The 21,576-nt window shown below is 34.0% G+C and overlaps 1 protein-coding gene across 3 annotated transcripts in view; it reads left to right on the forward strand.

The window, feature by feature from the left end:
- Positions 1-21,576, forward strand: part of LOC149791381 (uncharacterized) — a 100,379-nt gene that overhangs the window by 42,973 nt on the left and 35,830 nt on the right. For 2 of the 3 annotated variants that reach the window (XM_089969936.1, XM_089969938.1), the window contains exons 4-7: positions 11,056-11,174; positions 13,769-13,799; positions 14,526-14,653; positions 15,572-15,755. In XM_089969936.1, the coding sequence (XP_089826062.1) occupies positions 11,056-11,174; positions 13,769-13,799; positions 14,526-14,653; positions 15,572-15,755 (462 nt within the window). The remainder of the gene's footprint in view (positions 1-11,055; positions 11,175-13,768; positions 13,800-14,525; positions 14,654-15,571; positions 15,756-21,576) is intronic. The other variant, XM_089969939.1, reaches the window with a different exon arrangement.

Here is a 21,576-nt window from a genome sequence, read left to right on the forward strand (position 1 = left end):
AATTCTGTATACATAGTATATGCTGTATTACATTATGTAATATGACTGGTGCTGTGATATATCTGACTTAAATAATTCACTTACAGTTCAACTATAAGTGACTTACTATATACCTCGAGCTGGGTACCACAAGAAATTTTGTACTGTTGTATGTCTGAATGTACTGTGATACGTACTATGATATAACACAATTACATTAGGGACTAATATTTACATCTATCGATAGCTTGAAAAAATATCTGACACTGACTTATTGCAAAATAGCTTCATGTTATAATCATTATGTTATTTGAAAAAAGTAATTATCCTGAGACAAGATAGAATACCTCATCTCAATAAAAAATATATTACCCACCCCCAAAAATTAAATTCTCCATACCCTATAGCAAATGAATTTGCTATGTGCATGTTAATTGTTATATATGTTGTAATAAAACGGCTGTAACAAGCATGGAATAATTAAAAGTCTACACCAAGCTGCCACCCTGTACAGATATCATGGACCTTGTTAATATAATAAGAAATGTTTTCATGGAATCCAATAATTTACTAGCTGTACCACTGATGTACAGTAATAGGTAAGGAAACATTGATTGGGATATTTATCACAGAGGGCCAGTAAACACAAAACATACCCAACAAAAGAGAAAATATTTAGTGGACTTAAGATAAAATAACTGATCTCCTGAAAATCTTACAAAGGCATGCATGTAAAAACTAATTTAAAAATGGCTGTTTTGTTTGTTTCAGTTTACATTTAACAAAAATTCAAAAAGTTGGATTTGTCCCATGTATATTTGACAATATCCTATTTGGCCATCATGGTGACATGACACATGTCAAACATGTGAGAAAAGATCATAAATATGATAATATTTGTAATATTCAAAATTAATTTGTGAGAAATACAACTGTTTGTAAAAAAGAATATTGTTTTTTATTTTGTCAGGAAGAATGAAAGCGTACAGTTAATATCATTACATTTGTAACAAGATTACTTAATTATATGATTTCCTAACTGACAAACCACTGGAGTATTGGTACATTGAAAATGTACTGGTAATACCAGGCATGTGTGTGTTTGTGTGTGTGAGAGAGAGAGAGAGATAAATGTTATTTGTAAATGGCATCTCATTTAGATTTAAAAAAACATATAATGGATATAAATGAAAATATAGGAATAGATGACCCATATACTTGACTTTTGGCCAGCTTGTATGTGTAGCATATTAATTTCTGAATGGAAACATTGTATGATTTACTGTGCAGCACACAACCTGTCCTGTTCTAGTTATCTGTATTGATCATTCTCAGTGTTTTGTCTGTACTAGAAAAGAACAAAGATTACGTCTATTATCTGCATGCATAGAAGACTATTCAGAGTTTTTTGTTTACTTTTCTTGAAGTTATTGTATTGACAGATGTATAAAATGTGATAACGATTCGAAACAAGTAGTTTGTGCTCTTTATTAGATATATTTAAGTAACAAATTTTTGCTTCATTTGTCATCATCTGCCATTCAGTTACTTCACCAAGATGGTTGAGAAATAAGCATAGGTGAGGTGAAGATAAAGTTATAGAGGGGTTTGATTTTATATGTACACTCTTGTCATAATGAAGCTTTTGCTTAGTTTGATAAGGAAAACATCATCATTGTGTAAACTGGATGATGAAAGAGGATATTATGCTTGAAAACTGTCATTCAGGAAGCATCACAGTGAATACTAGGAATGGACCTTAAGTGAAAACTGTCATTCTGGAAGCATCACAGTGCATACTAGGAGTTGACCTTAAGGTGAAAATGAAATTTTTGAGGGATGCACTATGTTTTATCATGTCAATTTTTGAAGGAAAATTATTGTAATCTACATTATGACAGCCAAAAAGGCAAGTAAGTTGCCCCCAAAACTTGTGTGCACCTTTGATATCCTTAAAATATACAGAAATATGAGGGGATTAGAAATAAACAACACCTAATGTACTAAATGCAACACATATGCTATTTGGTACTATTCATTATATGGATATGGGGTGGCTAGGTTATTCTAATTTCAGTAATTCTGGAGATATGCCATTGATACCAGTGACATTTTTTCATCATTGATTTATCTAAACCACAACCACTTGTTAACAACAAAACATTACAAAATGTATCAGAAATTTATGAATTTTACTGACCTATGACAGGAAGTAAACAAAAGCCAGGTACAAAATTTGAATGAATTCAAAGTATGAGATACTATTCTTATGACTAAAAATTACTAAATATTTTCCATATCATATCTATTTATTAAATCCGGTTATTATACTGCATGGAGTCAGTTAACACCATTGATAAATAATCAGCCTGGTCAATAGGTAATAATATGTAACAAACCCGATACCATAGCTTCAAAATCTTTTGTATACACAACATCAGTATCATTTATAGCTAAAGATAAAATTCAGTTTGAAGCATTTTACATCAATCCAGCTGGCTGCTTAAGAGTCTTTGGCATTTGTTTTTAAGATTTGATTTGTCATCACATATAAGTACTGGATTCTGACTGAAGTAATGAAGTTGCGGAATTTACCAATGAGATGATAAACCAATTGACAGTGAATTCTCACATTCATGGTGATTTTGTTCCACTTGTTGATGAATATCTGTCAGATTCATGTTACAAGACCCTTGTGTAAACTCAAATTTAATCTTGTTGCGAGTCAAATAGTAAGTGATACCCGGTAGTTGGAACTACACTAATGTGCCAATGCCAACTAAGCTCAGCTTGGTGTTATGGTATTAGCAGGTGAACACGCTCAGTTGTTGTCAGCATCACCAGGTGCAGAAACACTGAGGGATTGTTTCTACAACAATGAAGTGGAATGCACTGCTGTATTTCCCCCCAGCTATGTTTGCCAATGAATATCTTACACCAACATTGACACAACTGTGACAAAAAAGGATCTCAAATGTTATTCTGCAAGGATGCACTTGTTTGTGTAACAGTTATTGGACAGCAGAGATAGTTACGACTAAAAGGTACAGGTAATCGGTGTGTTTTCAAATGAAAGGGTGCTATATAATACCCCTTGAATGCACAATTTCCAGAGATTTGAATAAACTCCAAGAAGATATTTTCTATTTATGACAGTTGTGCCAGTTAAAAAGGGTAATTGGTTTGGAATGCATGTATGTTTTATACCTGGGCATGGTGAGTCAGGACAGGGTCTGCCTCTCATACAAGTCTACTATAAGATTGTATTATTAATAAAAGAATTATGGTAGATGGTGAGTGTTACAGATGTGAAAAAAATATTGGAAGCTGAGCAATACCTGTGGGATGAAATCACCAAGAGAACTGAATTGATCTTGAAATACAAACAAGTATGTTTTGATTGTAGATGCTATTTGTGGGCTTGCTGTGGCAACAATTGTTGATCTTAGCATGACAGGACTAATGGCAATAATAACCATAGGTGTAAAAATTGGAATTATTGCTGGACCTATATCGATAATAACTAGTGCCACTGGTGGTGCTAATAAATTAATTTCAGTATGATTACATTCACAAATACATGTCTTCTCAGAACTGCTTGCAGCAACACAAAATAGTATCCACAGGATCAAGAAACTGTATTTTAATGGCTATCGAGGATAAACTAACTAGTATGGCTGAATTGAAAACACTGTTGGTGGAATTGAAAAATCACCGACAACTCTGATCAGATAAAGATATGCATGGCAGATTTACAGACAATAATAGTTGCGTAAAATAATCTTCACTTTCTTAGATTAATAATTCATGGGGTGCACATAGAATGTGGCTTGCTTGCTAAAATTGGCATAAGTCATGGGGGATAGAAGCTATGACTTATATCAGGAACACATATCCAAAACAGACATAATGACACTACTGAAGCAAGTTTCATTGGCCATTTTAAAATGGTTATTACAATGCTACTTTCAGGAATACCTAGTAAATAATAATAAGAATGAGGACTTTGTATAGCGCCTAATCTTTAGAAGCTCTAAGTGCTTTACAACTTTAGACAACACTTGTAAGATAAGAAACATAATAATATTATTACAAAAAGAAACAACATGAAATTAGAAAAACATTAAAAATATAAAAAACATGCTGAGAATATTTCAGGTAGGAAACATTATTAGGTCTTTAAGTTTGTTCTTGCTGTCGAAATAAGTGAGTTTTGAGAGCCCTCTTGAATGTGATCACTGTGTCTTTGTGTCTAAGTTCAGTGAGCAATTCATTCCATGTTGCTGGGCCCTGGTATGCAAAAGAATGCTGTCCATATGACTTTGTTTTCATACTTGGAATAATGAGTATACGATTGTCAGAATAGATGCATAAGTATCTTGCTGGTGTGTACACATGGGTGAGGTCAGATAGGTATGTTGGACTAGAGTCCGACAGTGAAATGTAGCACAGAGAACAAATTTTGTGTTTGATTCTGGATAGAATGGATAGCCAGTGTAGGGTACAGAGCAGTGGGGAGGTGTGCTCTGATCGTGTTACTCTAAGTATGATCCGAGCAGCTGTGTTTTGAACTTTTTGAAGTTTCTGGAGTAGATACTGAGATGAACCAGACAGAATTGAGTTACAATAGTCCAGTCTTGAAAGTACTAATGAACACACAAGTGTTTTAGTGGCATCAACTGAAAGATATTTGCGAATTGAGCTGATGCGTCTCAGCTCAAGATATGCAGCCATGCATATGTTCATGACATGTTGGTGCAATGTGAGAGTACTGTCCAGAGTAACACCTACGTTTTATACTGATTGTGTGAATTTAATGTTGGTGTTGCTGATATTTATTGTTTTGGTAAAGGATGTGAATGAGAAAGTCTTTTTTTTGTGATCAGAATGGCTTCAGTTTTATCATCATTCATCTGCAGCTTGTTACATGTCATCCATGATTTCATATCAGATATGCACCTCTCTACACCTTGGATGGTAGCATCAACTTCAGTTGGGTGGCTAGTTTTATATATTTGCGTGTCATCAGCGTACAATTGATGAGACAGTGGATGATGATCTATGACACTTGAGAGCGACTGAGTGTACAGAATGGAGAGAACATGTACAACAACAAACCCCTGTGGAACACCACAACATAGATCAACTGGGTTGGAGTGTATTCCGTTTGCAGATACAATTTGTGTCCTGTTGATCAAGTAGGACTTGAACCACAGTAAGGCTGTATCATGAATGCCAAATACATGCTTGAGATGGTGAAGTAATATATCATGGTCTATTGGGTCAAATGCTGCAGACAAATCAAGGAGGGTGAGGACTGTAATCTTTCCGCTATCCAATGCAGAGAGAATGTCATTAACTACTTTTAGAAGAGTAGTTTCAGTACTGTGGCAAGGGTGATATGCAGATTGTACATTGCTAAAAAGACTTTGAATTTAGATGAGATACAAGCTGGGATAGAACAACCTTTTCTAAGATTTTTGAAATGAATGGGAAATTAGAAACTGGGCGGTAGTTCTTTAAGTCGTTATGGTCTAGAGTTGATTTCTTCAGCAGAGGCTTTACAATGGCAGTTTTGAAAAATGATGGGAATTCCCCAGATGAGAGAGAGGTATTAATAACATCAGTTAGTGAAGGCAATACTGGATCTAAGCACTCAAGAAGCAGTGATGTTGGAATTGGATCAAGTTCACATGACTTTGGTGCACTCTTCATCACAATTGTACGTACGAAATCCATAGAGACAGGTTCAAATGCTGCTAATGGTTACCGCTCAAATTCTGTATCCCAACAGTATGGTGACGACGAGTCAATTGAAATTGTCTTGTCAAGCTTATCTCTAATGGTGTGTACTTTGTCACAGAAAAAATTTGCAAACATGTCCGGAACGTCGACTGGAGAGAAGGTAGTTGGAAGTGGTGTTGATTTGTTCCTTGACATTAGCTTGTTAGTAATCTCGAAGAGCTCTTTGCAGCTGGAACTTTCCATGATCTTAGTAGTGTAGTGAGCTGATTTCGCTGCATGGACTATATTTGTGATGTTCTTCTTAGCGACTTCATAGATTTGCTTATGAATAGTGAGTCTGGTGGAAAGCCAGAGCCTCTCAGCTTTACGGCGGTCTCTTTTAGCTGTGCGAAGCTGGTCCCTAACACTACTCTGCCATGGAGAACACTTTTTAATTGATACTCTGCACTTGGTAGCTGGGGCATGTTTGTCAAGTAATGAATGCAGACAGTTATCGAGTTGTTCTGCGGTAGGAGGTAAGCAGGTTGTTAGGTTAGCTTGGATGTCGTGCATTAATTTGGTTATATTTATCATACAGAGGTTTCTCTTAGTGGCAGATAAATGTGGAGGGTTAGGGACTGATACGTCAAGATGGCATAAAATGCAGTGGTGATCTGATGCAAGGTCATGGGATACCAGGGAGGACCGTAGAATGTTAGTACAGTATATGATAAATTAAGAACATTGAGGAAAATTACCATGACATCACATCGTTTGGTTACTATTTAAGAAAAAGTCATAATCTGCTATTAAAAAATAGTAACTGGGTCAGATTCTCCCTTATTGTGCCCTCCACTCTGGGAGGAGCAGTACCCACTCTCATCATGAAGGGCAGAGATCAAGTTGCACCCCCTGCCTGAGTAGAAAGCAGCACCCTTTATTGACTCTCAACATAGTAAGGACTGATAGTGAGTCACACACCCCCATAAGGGGAAGCAGCTCCCTTTGAGTCCCCAGGGAGGCCCTTTCTTGGTAGTGGGATTGATCCCACTGGTAAGAGGAGAGCTTAGAACCAGGCCCATCAGGTCCGAGGAAGGGTCTTCCTGCAGATCTGACCACTAAACTTATATTAAAATGTAGTTTTGAACATAAAACTAATTGTAATGATGTAATATTTACCTCTCGCTATTGCCAGATTCCCTCCTCCAGCCCCACACTGATGCCCCACTAAGTTAGGCTGCTTCCTCAGAAGACTGAAGAGAAGCGTTACATGCAAGCAGCTTATATGGGAATATCTTGCAGAGGCAATCCTGCGTTCAGGAATCTTCTGATTCACCCTTATTTGTGGCCAAACTTTTTATTTGTTTTTTTGGTCTGGGTATTTTCGTAAAATAAAAGTACTTGCTATGGAATAGCAACAGATAAATATTACCTAATTAAAATTAATTTATCCCCCATAATTCTTCCTACATTTCTCCAATGTAGAACCAGTTGTCCTTGATAGTAAGTTAGAATTTACTTCATTTTGATATGTTCATTTGTACAATTTATAAGTATTATTGTCTCGAAATTCAAAATGGCAAAAAGATACCTGTACTTAACGTTTGTCAAAAATGGCACAGGAGTGAATCTGTGATCAAAACTTCATAGGTGTCACTAGAAATCATCCAGATTATCAGCTTAGCTGCCAGAATTTTAAGATTTAAGTTGGCAAATACTTTTATCAAAACAACATACACCACTTCCCCAATAACTTTCATCTAGATAAATCACAACCCACTTATACCACTGGGTCTGGTATGGATCCCATTTTCTAAAAATAGAAAATACCCTGAAAACTAATCTCTATTTGTTGAGCATGAAGAAAAATGCAATAAAAAAATGATGAATGAATTTTTTATACATCACTCATTTTATCCTCAAAACTGTGGATAGTACCTGAAAATTTCAATCAACATCATGAAAATTCTCAACTTTTAATGACTTATATTTTGTGCTAAATATTCTTTCCAAACAACATTCTCAGTACACTGTAAATAACAATATTTGACCCAATTTTGATCAATGAAAATGTCACTAATGCCTACTGGTGGCAACACTTTAATAAACTGATACGAAATAAATAAGTTTTGTTTTGTCAAGTGAAGTCCCTGTTTTAGTTCTGTCTTTTAATTTGGTTTCAGTGTGATCACAAATGCCATATGCCATCTTGTATTCAAACATGAAAAATGTCCATCTACTGTCTCAGCTTTGAGTGTTTCTATGAGAAACTAATTAAGTGCTCACTGTTTATGCTCTCTGACTTACAGAAGTATTTGTTGTGTTGTTAAACTCAGTTAAAGTAGACCTACTTTATATTTTTACATTAACTGTCTTTAGTATCAAATCAAATAAAGGGGGTGGAATAAAAGAAAGTTAAAATGAATGCAAATCCTGCCTATGTGAAACTAGTGCTCACAGTGTGTCAAGTAACTTCAATCAATTGAACACTGTTATAAATATTATCATGTGACTAATATAATTCAATTGTCTTAAATTTGTCTTCACATTCACAATAATTGTTATTGAGGTAATCAGTTGAAATGAGTACTTGATGAATAAAAAGCTTTGTTTCACAGATGTTTCATTATGGAGAAGTTCCAGAGTTTTTGTGAACTTAAAATGCTTGAATTGGCACTAAGATATTTCCTCAAAGATGTGAGAGGTTTCACTATTACCCAATTACTTGCAATCAAATTACAGCATTATTGTGTTGACAACATTGATGGTTGTTTTACAAAATAGATGTCCTTAGTTGTTTTTTAAAAAAAAGAATCTTGTTTCATTGTGAATCAGCAACAACAAAAGATATAATACACAATATTGACATGGTGTTTTCACTGGAAGAGTTCTTATGTTTTATTGATGGTAAATTGAAGTGGTGCTGATCTGACATCCAATATGTTCATATCTTGAAAATTTTGATTTTGCTACTCCTTTTAGAGGGAAAATCATTTTCGGCATGGGGCTTTCATTAGAAAAGTTCTTATGGAGCCAATATGGTCATTAATGAAAATGCCTAGCATTTAATGTTGCCATCCATGGAAGCTATCTTGAAAATATTATCTTAACTCCCAAATGGGTGGCATTATATATATGGAGTTTTCACCAGCACATTTATGATGATACATAGCTGGACCTGAATGAAAATGTCACCAGTCATATGTCTAATTTGACTGCCATGATGATACATAGCTGGACCTGAATGAAAATGTCACCAGTCATACATCCAATTTGACTGCCATGATGATACATAGCTGGACCTGAATGAAAATGTCACCAGTCATACATCCAATTTGACTGCCATGATGACTGTCTTAAACATCATGCTGTCACTACTCCTCAAACATGGATGATCATTATGATATGGTGTTTTCACCAAAAGACTCCTAATGATGTTTACTTTGTCTTAATTGAAAATGTTGCCAGGCTGACAACTGATACGTGCACAACAATGAATAATTGTAAAATCTTGTTATTGCTGAAGAATATCAGAGATGGTTTCAACACACATTAAAATGAAGAAATAGTCTTATCTTGATTTCCTGGAAATTCTTTTCACCAATAAGAGCTTAAGTCCCTTCTAGAGACTCTTGTTGGAAGAGGATATTCATTGTACTTATATGGCTGAGATTTGTATTTGACCTAAATGTGTACTTTTTTTAAAAAAATGGAGGTAGGGGCATCTTAACACCTGAAAACACATCCCAAATCTGAATATACTAGTGTTAAAAGCTGAAAAAAATGTAAAGATTTTCCTTCAGATTGGAGAAAAAAAAAGGTTTGATAGATTCCTTATTAAGAAAAATTGCCTTTCTGTGGACCAGCCTGGATTTCTGGATTTATTCCTTAGTAATTCACTGGGTATGATTCAGATCATACACCCAGTTTTCTTTATTTGCTCTTTGTTATATGCAACACTTTTGTATGGAACATTTGTATGTTTCATTTAAAGAAGACACAGTATAACAGCTTGTGATAGAAACTAATGCATAACTGCATGAAAAAATGTTTAATTTCTAAACTTCTAAATATAAAATATCCATAGCTGACACATAAATTAATTCCTACGGAGTTATTCGTTTTTAATCAGTTGATAATATTGATAATATTCTGGAGATGGCATGACATTTTGAAAAATCACAATCTAAAGGCACATTTCTCATATGTCAAAACTTTGTTTACCATACTTCACTTGTTGTATTTCTGTTCGTATTTCAGATATATGATTTTGATCATATTGTATGGTAAGGGCAAAATTATTGATGGGCTAGAAAAGTTTCAGCCTTGTGCACTCATAGAAAATTAATTCACATGTAGTGAGTGAGCAGTAATTTAAAATTTATCCGTTGCCACTTTGACCAGATATTCTGAAATGTATCCATTGGTATTTCTCCGGATCTGGATAGCAACAAAAGAGATTAACATTGTTCTTTGGAACTTGCCCAAAATGGAGGATTTACTTTTCTCAGCAACTTGTATTGACCCTTATGCCTACAGTATATTACTCAGAATGCTAACTGGCTTTTTTCTCTTACCTTTTAACTATAACTTTTTTGTTTTCTTTTGGCCATTGCTGTACTTTGAATTATTATTCTTGTTTTTTTTTACTAGTTTGATGCAATAATTTCATTTAGTTTCTAAGGTGTTTATTTCTTCTGATAATTAGGAAATTTTTTTTTTTTAACTGATGAAAAGAGCATTAATTTATCAAAAGCTTAATCTATATAGGAGTAACAGTATTAGAGTCTTACCTAAGGGGATTTTTATTTACTTCACATCACACAATTTCACACTAAATTGAGAACAATTTACATTAGCAAGTTCATATGTTTAATGTATAAACATTATTAATATTAAATATAATAAATAATTCAGGGGGCCCCAAGTGGCCAAGTGGTCTTAAGCACTCACCGTTATAGATCATTGCCATCTCACATCTGTCTGCGTGGGTTTCAGTCTCGGGTTCGGCCAGTGTGGGTATGTGAGAAAGCTTTCCATTAGCTTCTCATGGGTCAGTGGTTCTTTCTGGGGTTTTCCCTGGTTCTTCCTCCACCATTTATACTTGCTGCCATATATAGCCTTTCTTGTGCTGACAAATGGTGTTAAACCCTACAACAACAAATAATTTCATTTATCCATATCCCAGTACTGACCATCAAAATTGGCACACCTTTGAAAACATGTTTAACTAATAGTAACTCTAGCTTTGATAGAAACTAAAATTGATTGGCATGTAATGCTTAAACTTTCATTATAATATCTACATTTTAGGACATAGTCTACCTTAAAATTTTATTGATGCTTCAACAGGTGATGAACTGAAAAGAAAACTTGAAGCATCTGCTACATCAAGACTTCAGGTTCCAGAGGTCCAGGCAACCACAAGTCAAACAGCTGCATCATTTCCTGTATCAGAAAGAAAAGTCTTGGTATGTATGTCTTTTGATGTGAACTTAAGGAATTTTCAGTCGTCTACCACTTGAGAAAATGTTCGATGTTTTGCTGTAATTTGGTTGTACAACACATTCTGACCCTATTTTTTAAGAATCTATTTTTCTTCTAAATTTTTTAAAATTGTATACACATTTTAACATTTTTACCTTTAATCTTTTAGTGTGTAATCTACATTTACAACTGTAGAGTGTTTAATCTACATTACAACTGTCGAACTTTACTATTAATGCATACCATATTACCATTATTGTGCTGATGTACTATACAAACCTAACTACAACCAAGGCACCAACAATTGCTACAGTACCCATAATGGAGGCTTCAGCAACTGCTGTTCTAATAACCAAGGTTGTAATAAATGTAGAACTTACAACCATGACTACAACAAATGTAGCACTTACAATCATGACTACAACAAATGTTGAACTTACAACCATGGCTACAATTGCTGCACCTACAGTCAAGGATTCATTTTCTTGCACCCATAACAAAAATTAAATTATAATTGTTTAATAGTTGATATTTCAAACCTTTTAATAGCCACTAACCAGGTTTGACTAGATTTGGTAGAGGGAACTCTACTGACTTGAAGGGATTTCAGATTTACACAAATGGTGCTGATTTGCCACTTCATTGCTTAAAAAAAGCCCAAACTCTAATTGACTTATTTTAAAAGAAATTGCTAAATAGAATGATGATGCAGATCTACCATCAAATATGGCCAACCATAAGAAAAATAAAACAATGCTTAAGTGACTTCTTTCCTAAAACCACTGAATCGAATTAGACAAACTTGACAGAAAGCATCTTGAGGGTCATGTGTTTGAGTGGTCTACGATGTTTGCCTTTAAAGATCCTTGTCATCTCATTCCTGCCCAAGTGGATTTGAGTCTCAGACTTGGCTAGTGTAGTTATGTAAGAAAGTTTACTGTTAGCTTCATGTAGGTTGGTGGTTTCCTAATTTCTTCCTCCACCAAATATACTGGCTCCCATTTATTGCATATCATGTGCTGTAAAATGGCATTAAACCCATAACAAAAATAAAAAGTTACAGCATCATTAACACAAGAAAACATATTGTCTTGAAGTTTAAATTTTGTAGAAATGCTACTAATAAATAAAAAAGTAACGTACCATCAAATAAGGCCAATGTTACCAAAGCTAGGAAAGTGACTACCTAAAACTGCTTTTTGTCTCCAAAATTGCTGACTAGAGCTTGACCAAGCTAGATAGAAAGCAGCCTAGCATGAAGTCACAAATGATGCCAATGCATCATCGTATATGGATACTGTTACTAAAATAGAAAACCTTTAAATGACTTCATTTTAAAAAGAAAACACCCAACATAATCTTGACTTAATTCCACAAGAGGTGACTATATGTTGACAACGTATTTGAACATTTATCAGTCTTGTGAGGATGTTCATGTGAGAATCATCAAACTAGACTGTTGTGTCCTTCTACGTTGTCACTACATCCTTGGAAAAAAAGAAAGTCACCATGACCTACATGTCACATTTTACTGGCTTAGGTCTTCATTTTGCATGTAGCTCAGAACTAAATAAATTGTTGGTATGATACTTAGGGAATGCATCTTGATGAGTACTACACACTCGTCACAATAGTGGGTCAGTGTGACCCATATTTTTACATTTCACCGACTTGGATTAAACTGTAACTTCTGTGGCTCGACAATGATAATAGTTTCTGAAACAGATTTTAAGAACAATAATTTTTAAACAGTCCAGAAACAGTATTAGTCTCTAATTTGTAGCTATTCATTATAGCACATCATATAAAAGAATTTCTTTTATGGCCCATGTGATGCATGTATGTATGTATGTATTATATGCTTTAATAATACCTATGTCAGGACAATACTGACTATTCAGTGCAAATTAAGTTAATGTTTAAATATTTTTAAAGAGTTGAAAACTTCAAATGTCAGTATAACAAATAATGCAAAAAGAATTAAGTTAAATGAGGGGCCAGTATTTTATCAAAATTATATTAGTCAATATTTATTATCTCACTCGTGTCTTGGTATGTCCATGGGGACCTAGACCCCTATACCTGTTGAGATTCTCAAGGCTATGGAGCTTAAGGCACACACTTCAGTCACCACTGCCTCAGACACCATCTTTTTTTAGTGGTGTCCTATAATCTCCCAAAGAAGGAGTCGTTATCTCAAACTGCTTAACAAACGTCTGGAAGCCTGAGCTAAAACAGGAAGACACTCACTCTCACTGTAGATGATGCTGTTGCCAGAGATGCTACAATTATATATGAATGCTTCTCTGGGTTATTCTATGGTCCTGTTGGATCACGGCAAAGATCTGTTGATAGCGGTTCCACTGCAAGTGGAATCTGTTTGACAGGTGTAATTGAAACAAGGACTGTTAGACTGTTAAATCTGAATTCATCTTTCTGTGTATCCAGCAAGATTAAATCTTCATAATATCTTCTTTCCTTAGCTTGAAATATAAATTTGTAATGCAAATTTATAAGCTTTACATCCAAACTTTTTATGATTTGAAGTTTTTCTTATAAAACGCTTTCTGTATTTCAGGTGATTCCCAGAGAAATAAGAACAGATATTGGTAAGCCACATAAAGTAAAATGTTGTGTTTAGGTGTTTACAGCACACTAATTTTGGACCTAAGATGAGGGTGAAAAACTTTGTTCTGCGATGTAAGAAAACCTTTTCTAATCTTGATAATTTGGCTCTCTTTTCATTGTGTGACAGGTCATCCATTTTGAATAGTGAATAAAAAAGTGGCAATATTGAAGGAATATCTTTCCAATTTTATAAATGGCCCTTAAAGGGGCTGTTGTAAGTGTCACAAATTCCCCTAGACTTAGATACTTAAGATAGGGTAGGGTGAATGTGTTGGACAGGCAATAATCACTCAAGAGAAGAAGTCAGACAACGAAAAATATGCGAATAATATTACATTTATTGACATATAACACTAATAATGCACACAATCACACATTCCCTTTAACACTACCTCTCGTGATGATAAAATAAATAGAAATAGATTCAAGTCCTATTATTCACTCTCTTTTAGTTGTACATTTCAATCATTGCACTACATTAAGAACTCACCAAAGTATTCTTTGAGATGCTAGTATTATGACTCGGAGTTCCTAGATATTTTCTACACTTTAGTCTTGGTACATTTTGCAAATGAAGACACACATAATGTAATTGGATACAGCTATTCACATTATGCATAAACTGAGGGTGATTACATTGGCAAAAGGTAATTAAATAGGAATGATCTAAATACTGTGCCACAGAATGTGAGTTCTGTCTTTTTCAGGAAAACTGCATGAGGCTGTTCTGACTCAGTGTCTGCCAGTACTGGTGAGGGATCTTGATGTGAGGACTGTCTTCGTGTACATTCAGGAGAAAGAACTGTTTGATGATGTGACAATGCATGCCATCTTGGTAAGAAGAGTGATACTGAGGTATCATATTATGAAGATATATAGACAGTCTTTCATATGATTTTGTGATGGATTACGGTAATGTACATCTTTTCCTGGGGAAAATTAACAATTTCCTGGATGATTTTCACATTCAGTTTAGGTTTAGAGTTGGAACAGATTGTTCTATTTAAAGTCAGATGTATTTCATAATAGGTTTAGTTTTGGAACAGATTGTTCTATTTAAAGTCAGATTTATTTCATGATAGGTTTAGACTTGGAACAGATTGTTCTATCTAAAGTCAGATGTATTTCATAATAGGTTTAGTTGAAACAGATAGTTCTATTTAAAGTCAGATTTATTTCATAATCTTGTTTTCTAGACATAAGTTCAACGCAAAACTTCAATTCATCTTCTTTAGATAAAGGTCATCTATCCACTCAATTCAGTACAAACCTTTTTTGCCATATGGGATTGAATGCAACTGCAAGAAACTTCCAATCAGATTTCAGCATTCTAATTGTTCCAGAAGATATTGGAAATAATAATCATCCATAAACACCAATGCATGTTATATGTTAGTTTCTCCAATTCAAACTATTCACACACAGTCAAGGCAGGTGGCTTTTTTGAAGTTGATGTATTCCATACCCTTCATGTTTAATGAGGCTTTTCATTGGTTAGTTGATTTAGCTTGCTGCAGTTAGTAGCACTTTTATCCTCAGGATGGCATCTCTTCAAATAAGTTTCATTAAGCTATATATATATGCCAAGGATGCATGTGAAATGAAATGAATCAACAACCTTGACTGGTGAAGATTGCATAATTTTGTTAATGAAATCTTGATTTGGTTTGGCTTGTTTCAGTTTCTATGTAATATTCCTTTTTAACATTACTGACATAAACATTAATAGCGTTTCCTTTGTATAATTTTCTAGGAGCAGATAACAGAATCTGACAAGATAAGGGAGCTCATAAAACAGATTAAGCAAAGAGATCAGGATACCTATGAAGAGTTTAAAGAATGCCTGGTCCTGGCCAAGCAATCATATTTAAAAGACTTGTTGGAAGAAGAAGAGGCACGAGTTTCAATAAAAGAAACACATGAAACTCAGGGAATAGGTTGGTTCTTAGCTCCAATGGTTGTAAGGCAAAGTGAGGTTATGGTATGGCATTGTGTCTATTGTGCATGGTCTGTTGTGCATCCATCAACAATTACTATATTTGACTTGTCTAATTTATACAAGTTAGCTGACAAAAGAGTCAGTTGTCTGTTTTATAGTTATATGTAAGCTCTCAGTCAGCAGTAGAATTAATCTTTTGTCATAGTACACACAAAAAACCTACAATTGGTGATTATTTTAAGTCAGTGATGATTTAGTTTATAGAATGGATTAAAGTGTGCAGGATACAGTAATACTGTGTGGAACATAAATTTGGAAGAAGACAACCCATACACGTATTTGATGATTTTGCTGAATAGTGGATATAAACAATCTTGATAATAATAATAATAATAAAATAATAATAATAATAATAATTATAATGATATTTGGTGCATATTATTTTTTCAAAACCAATTTTGAATGGTGAATATGTGTATAGAGGTCACCTGTGTACAGCAGCCAGTTTTGCCTTATCCCCATGCTGACCTCTATTTACAGGTTTGATTGTATCTTCAGTTCTTTAATACTGGTAAAACTTTTCAAGAGTTTGTATTTTCTTCAATAATAACTTTGATTATAATATGAATAAAAATGTTACAAGAAACCTGATTATAATCTGATTGCATTAGATATTACAATTGAAGAGAGAAACGTTTTTATAATTAATGTATATTGGTCAAATAATGATTGCCCAGAATTTTACAATAATATAAACAATATTATGCATGAATATGAAAATTAGTCTAATATCATATGGGGGGGGACTTCAGCTTGGGTTCATGATCCAGAATTAGATTAATATGATTATAGAAATGAATAAGCCCTATTTAGAAATGTATTTTAGGATTAAATGATCATGGTTGAGTATTTATAGATGTGTAATGTTTTTACTAATCACTCACAAAGTACATAAAGTCTGAGTTATGTAAATGATTAGTAACAATTTACACTTTGATAAATACCCAACCATGATCATTTAATGTTCACAATTCCAATTGTTTTCGTTTTTCTGGTCACATTAGTGGACTTCATCAACAAATCATTTGACTTTAGGTAGCTTATATGTGTCTTCATTGGCCTCTTGAGACGGCATCAGAATACCTAACCCCAACTTCCATGCATAGCTGGCTCCTATAGTATTATAAGGTAGAGTGTCATTGCAGTCACGGCAGTAATCTAAGGAAGCTTTGTCACTGTATGATTTTATTTCTAACAAGGCTACTGCTATTTTTCTCTGCATTAAAATAACGTGTTGTTTGAGCATTGATTGTTCATGCTTTTGATGCAATTATATCTGTCAAAACCAAAATCATGCCTATGTCTGGTGAGGTGCCTTGGCCATGACCTTTATTAACAGCTGGTTGAACATCATCTTCTTTTTCTTTGGTTGTCTGTTATGTCTGATGATGATGCTAGTTCTGCAGCCCAGTGACTATGCATGTGGCTCCTGAGTTCAGTGCTGGATGCACACTGGATATTGCAGGTTGGGCATGGGAAGTCTGTAGACATAATGGTCTGGGATGCTGCGATGTATCTTTTTACTCTTGTGGTTGTGAGGCGTTGGCGGTTGTCATGCTTCACAAAGTAAACAGCCTTTGCGATAAGTGTGTACCATGTAGACCAGTCCATGGCCAAGGCTTCCAGCTCACTGGTTTGGATTCCACACCATTTCAGGTTACACTTAAGACTGTCTTGGTACCTTTTCCTGGGGCATCCTTGTTTCCACTTTCTCTGCTTGAGCTCACCATAGAAGAGCTGTGTCAGTATTCTGGTCTCCTCCATCTGAATGACATGGCCAGACCATCTGAGCTGAACTTTCAGCAGCATTGCCTGAATGCTAGGAGCACCAGCCCTGTTGAGGATTTCTAAGTTGGACACCTTGTCTTACCATCGGATGTGCATGATTGATGGTCGAACATATTGTCAGAGTAATAATATAAGGATTTATTAAGGTAGAATGGTATGTAAAGCCTTTCATGTGCTTTGTTGGGCTACAGAGAGGTGAATGTTGGATTGCATGTAGGACTGAGCAATTACATTATTGGAACATTAATTGATGATTTTAATCTGGAATTTTGATCAAAAATCATGAGTGTGGGGGCTTTTTATTATGGTGTAAGACATTGGTATAGTCGAAGCTTCACCCAGGGTGACCCAGAAACTGATTGGGATCCAAAGTTAGTTACCAGAATTTACATTTGTGTAAAATACCGAATCTGTATTACATGACCGTTTATATCCTATCACACTGAAGAAGACTTGGTCAGTTCATAACAGTTGGAATTATTATTAAGTATAAAATAATCTTTTATCACATTGATCCAGCAGAATATTTTAATGAGAAATACAATGAAAAGATAAACTCTAAAACAAGCATGTTTGGATTTATTTCTTGTGTCTTAATCTCTTGTGCCAAAGGTAAGAAAAGGGAAATCTGAACCAAGTTATGGGTCATATTTGCTTAGGGTAATGTTAAATTCCTGTTCTAATGATTTTATATGAGATATGATTTATGCAGATTTAATAAGGTTTTTGGAAGATAAAAATTATAATTATGAAATCAAAATTTGTATATAGAGGATAAAATTACAATTATCAATTAAAATCTAATATTTAATTTGTCAGACTCATTATTTCTAGCTTCATTGTTGATGAAATTTCATAGAATAACTATTTTATATACAGTCCTACTCATTTATGTCAACATCCTCATCATGTACTTAAATTGTCCTAGATTTTGGTCAGTCTGTTCCCATCTTACTGAGGCTACCAAGGGGATGGGGCTATTCACAGGGAAATGAAAACATGTCAACAAGTTGGTTTAAACAGTACAAGTATTTAGTTACAGAAGTCATTGTGAAAAGTACATAAAAGCGAACAAGAGATATGCAACTGATATGATTAATGAAAGCATAATATTGTATTCGTTGACACATGCTAAATAAAGTTAGGAAACTGTCACAGCACAATAAACTTGTTTTAATCACCAAACACTTTGGAAAGTGCAAGAATCGATCAGATTTCATTGCTTTTATTTAAGTCACCGCGAGAGGCCAACTTTCTAGGACCAAACAAAAGCCTGTTTTTTTTTTTGACCACAACATTAAAGCCTGGTGGCAAGATCAACTAATTGTTGAATAAAGTACAGCTCAGAGATGGCCGCTTGCCAACATAAATGATTAGTCGGGGAAAATTGAAGCCTGTCGGCAAGATCAACTAATTGTTGAACAAAGTATGGGTCGAAACTGGCAGCTTTGTCGACATAAATGATTAGAAAACAAAGGTATTGTTCAAGCTGGGACCAAGGGCTTCTGTCACCATGTACATTTATTTTTTATCTCGACGTCAACATAAGCATGACAGTTTTGGTAGTAATAGTAGACTAAGGGACTGGGACTTTGCTTTTTTGTCAAAATAGGTGGCTTGTCGACATAAGTGATGTTGATATAGTGGGTAGGACTGTACTTGATGTAAATACAAGAAGAAATCAAAAGTATAAAACAACTTGTGTAACTAATACAGTCCTTTGAGAATGGTTCCATGGGACCTTATCATTTAGAACTGTTATTTTTTGAAAAGACTTGAGAAAAGAAATGATTAATGGAAAAAATGGATAGACGAGGAGGAAAACCTGACCAGATACTTTTGCCATCTAGAAAATAGAAACTATCCAAAAAAGGTTCTATCCAAATTACATTATATCCCCATGCATTTCAAAACAGATATTATAAATCTTATAATGTATGAGAATTGTATACATTAATTGCTATGCATTCAGATTAGTATACATTATATTTCTCTTGCATTCCTAACATATATTATGCACACTCTTTCTAAAAGTTAAGGATGAAGTTGAAATTATTACAAGTCAGTCTGGTATTCTTAGGGATGTTGAAGAGTATTCTGGAAATTTTACAATGAGGAAAATGAGACGGAAGCTACAGATTTAAAGCATCTTCTAAATGTGACAGATTTAAAGCATCTTCTAAATGCAGCAGATTTAAAGCATCTTTCTAGACTTGTACAAGAGCAATATTTAATATTAGAAGACAAAGTTACTCAGAAAGAGTTATTTTTTATAAGTATGAATAATAATAAGACTCCAGGGTAAGAAGTTTTGACAGCAGAGTTATTTTAGCTCTTTTAGATTGTCATTAGGTAATTTATAATGGCAACAGTTGCTGTAGCAAAGGAATACTGCATTCTTTTATGTATTGAGATGAGGCTTTATAAATTACATTTCCAAGGAGGACAAAATAAAGCTGTTCCTGGCATGAAATTTCTCTACTTAATGTTGTGTACAAATTAGCATAAGGATGTATTGCCAACAGAATTAAGGCAGTGGAATAATATCGGATAATCAAACTTGTTTTGTAAAAGGCATATATAAGTGAAAATACAACGATCGTGTATGGTGTATGACATCATGCACATTACAGAATAATTACAAATTCTGGATATATTACTTCTAAATGATTTTGAAAAGGTAATTGATTCTCTTTCATGGGAATGTATTCACAGTTGTTTATTTTTCTTTAATTTTGGGCCAATTATTAGGCACTGGGCTAAGACATTTCATTTTAGTATCTGATTGACATTTGTACTAAATAGCTTTATATATAAGATTTGTTATTTAGAGTTTTCAGATGTTGTAGATAAGGTGATCCAATACTTCCATTATCTGTTCCTACAATGTGCAGAAATATTATCTGTACTACAGTGTATTAAAGAATAATATGAATGTAAAATGTATCAAGTTAAAGGAAACAGAAAATGTAGTTTGCAGATAATATTACTTTAATTCTTGTTGGCTCTTTTGAATTTCTGAAACCCTCTATTGAATTATTAAGTATTACGTTCTTTCCAAGGATTTCAGGACTAAAATATGACATTATTAAAACACGAACAATTGGGATATAAAATAGGAAGTATATCATGGAAACATTTAAACACTTGTTCAAAATGTAGTGGGTAACTGAAAGTATTTCATTGGGCATGCATATTTGGGTGGATTTGGATAAAACGGTGAAGATAAATTTGTAAAATAAAATAGAAATGATTAAAAATTGTTTGAAACATTGGAGCATTGGTACCAGTTGTTAAAATCAGACATTTGAACACTTCTAAAGGTTAATCATTTGTTATATAGGAATTAAAAGTTACAAGAGAAGTTCAGTATATAAATTCTTTTAAGGTGGCTTGAAAGATGGCAGATATTGATAAATTTATATTAGCTTTGAAAATAACATGAGTATATTCAGGGCCTGAAATTAATATCCTTTTTCTCATTAACCCACTGGATCACCAAAATCAGTTTTTACTGATTCTAATTTCTTCTGATCCAACGATAATCAAACAAACCAGATTAGTTTCTAATTCAACATTTATCATTCATTAACATTAATTCAAAATAATTGTATGTCATAAACAATGTTCAGTAAAAGTTGAAATGTTCATTTTCTGTATGTATGGGATGATGCATGATTTTATAAGGTGGGTTTTAAAAATACTGTATGCACTGCTGATCTGTTTCTCCATCCATCTGTCCATTAGTAGAATTTTTTTTGATGAAAACAAGATAACTAGATACTTCAGAAAATGTGCCTTGTGCAGCTGACAAGTATTCCTTGGCTCACATAGTTTCATTTGTCAATAAGTTTTCCTCTCAGCAAATAGTTTGTAGGAAACCAAATCAATCTCAATCAAGAACTTAAAAATTTCAATCTGATACAACTAATCGGAATCCAACATCTGAAAAGACTGCTCAGAAATCCTAA

Source organism: Sinohyriopsis cumingii, chromosome 9, assembly GCF_028554795.1.
Source record: "Sinohyriopsis cumingii isolate HCF-2022 chromosome 9, ASM2855479v2, whole genome shotgun sequence".
NCBI lineage: Eukaryota > Metazoa > Mollusca > Bivalvia > Unionida > Unionidae > Sinohyriopsis > Sinohyriopsis cumingii.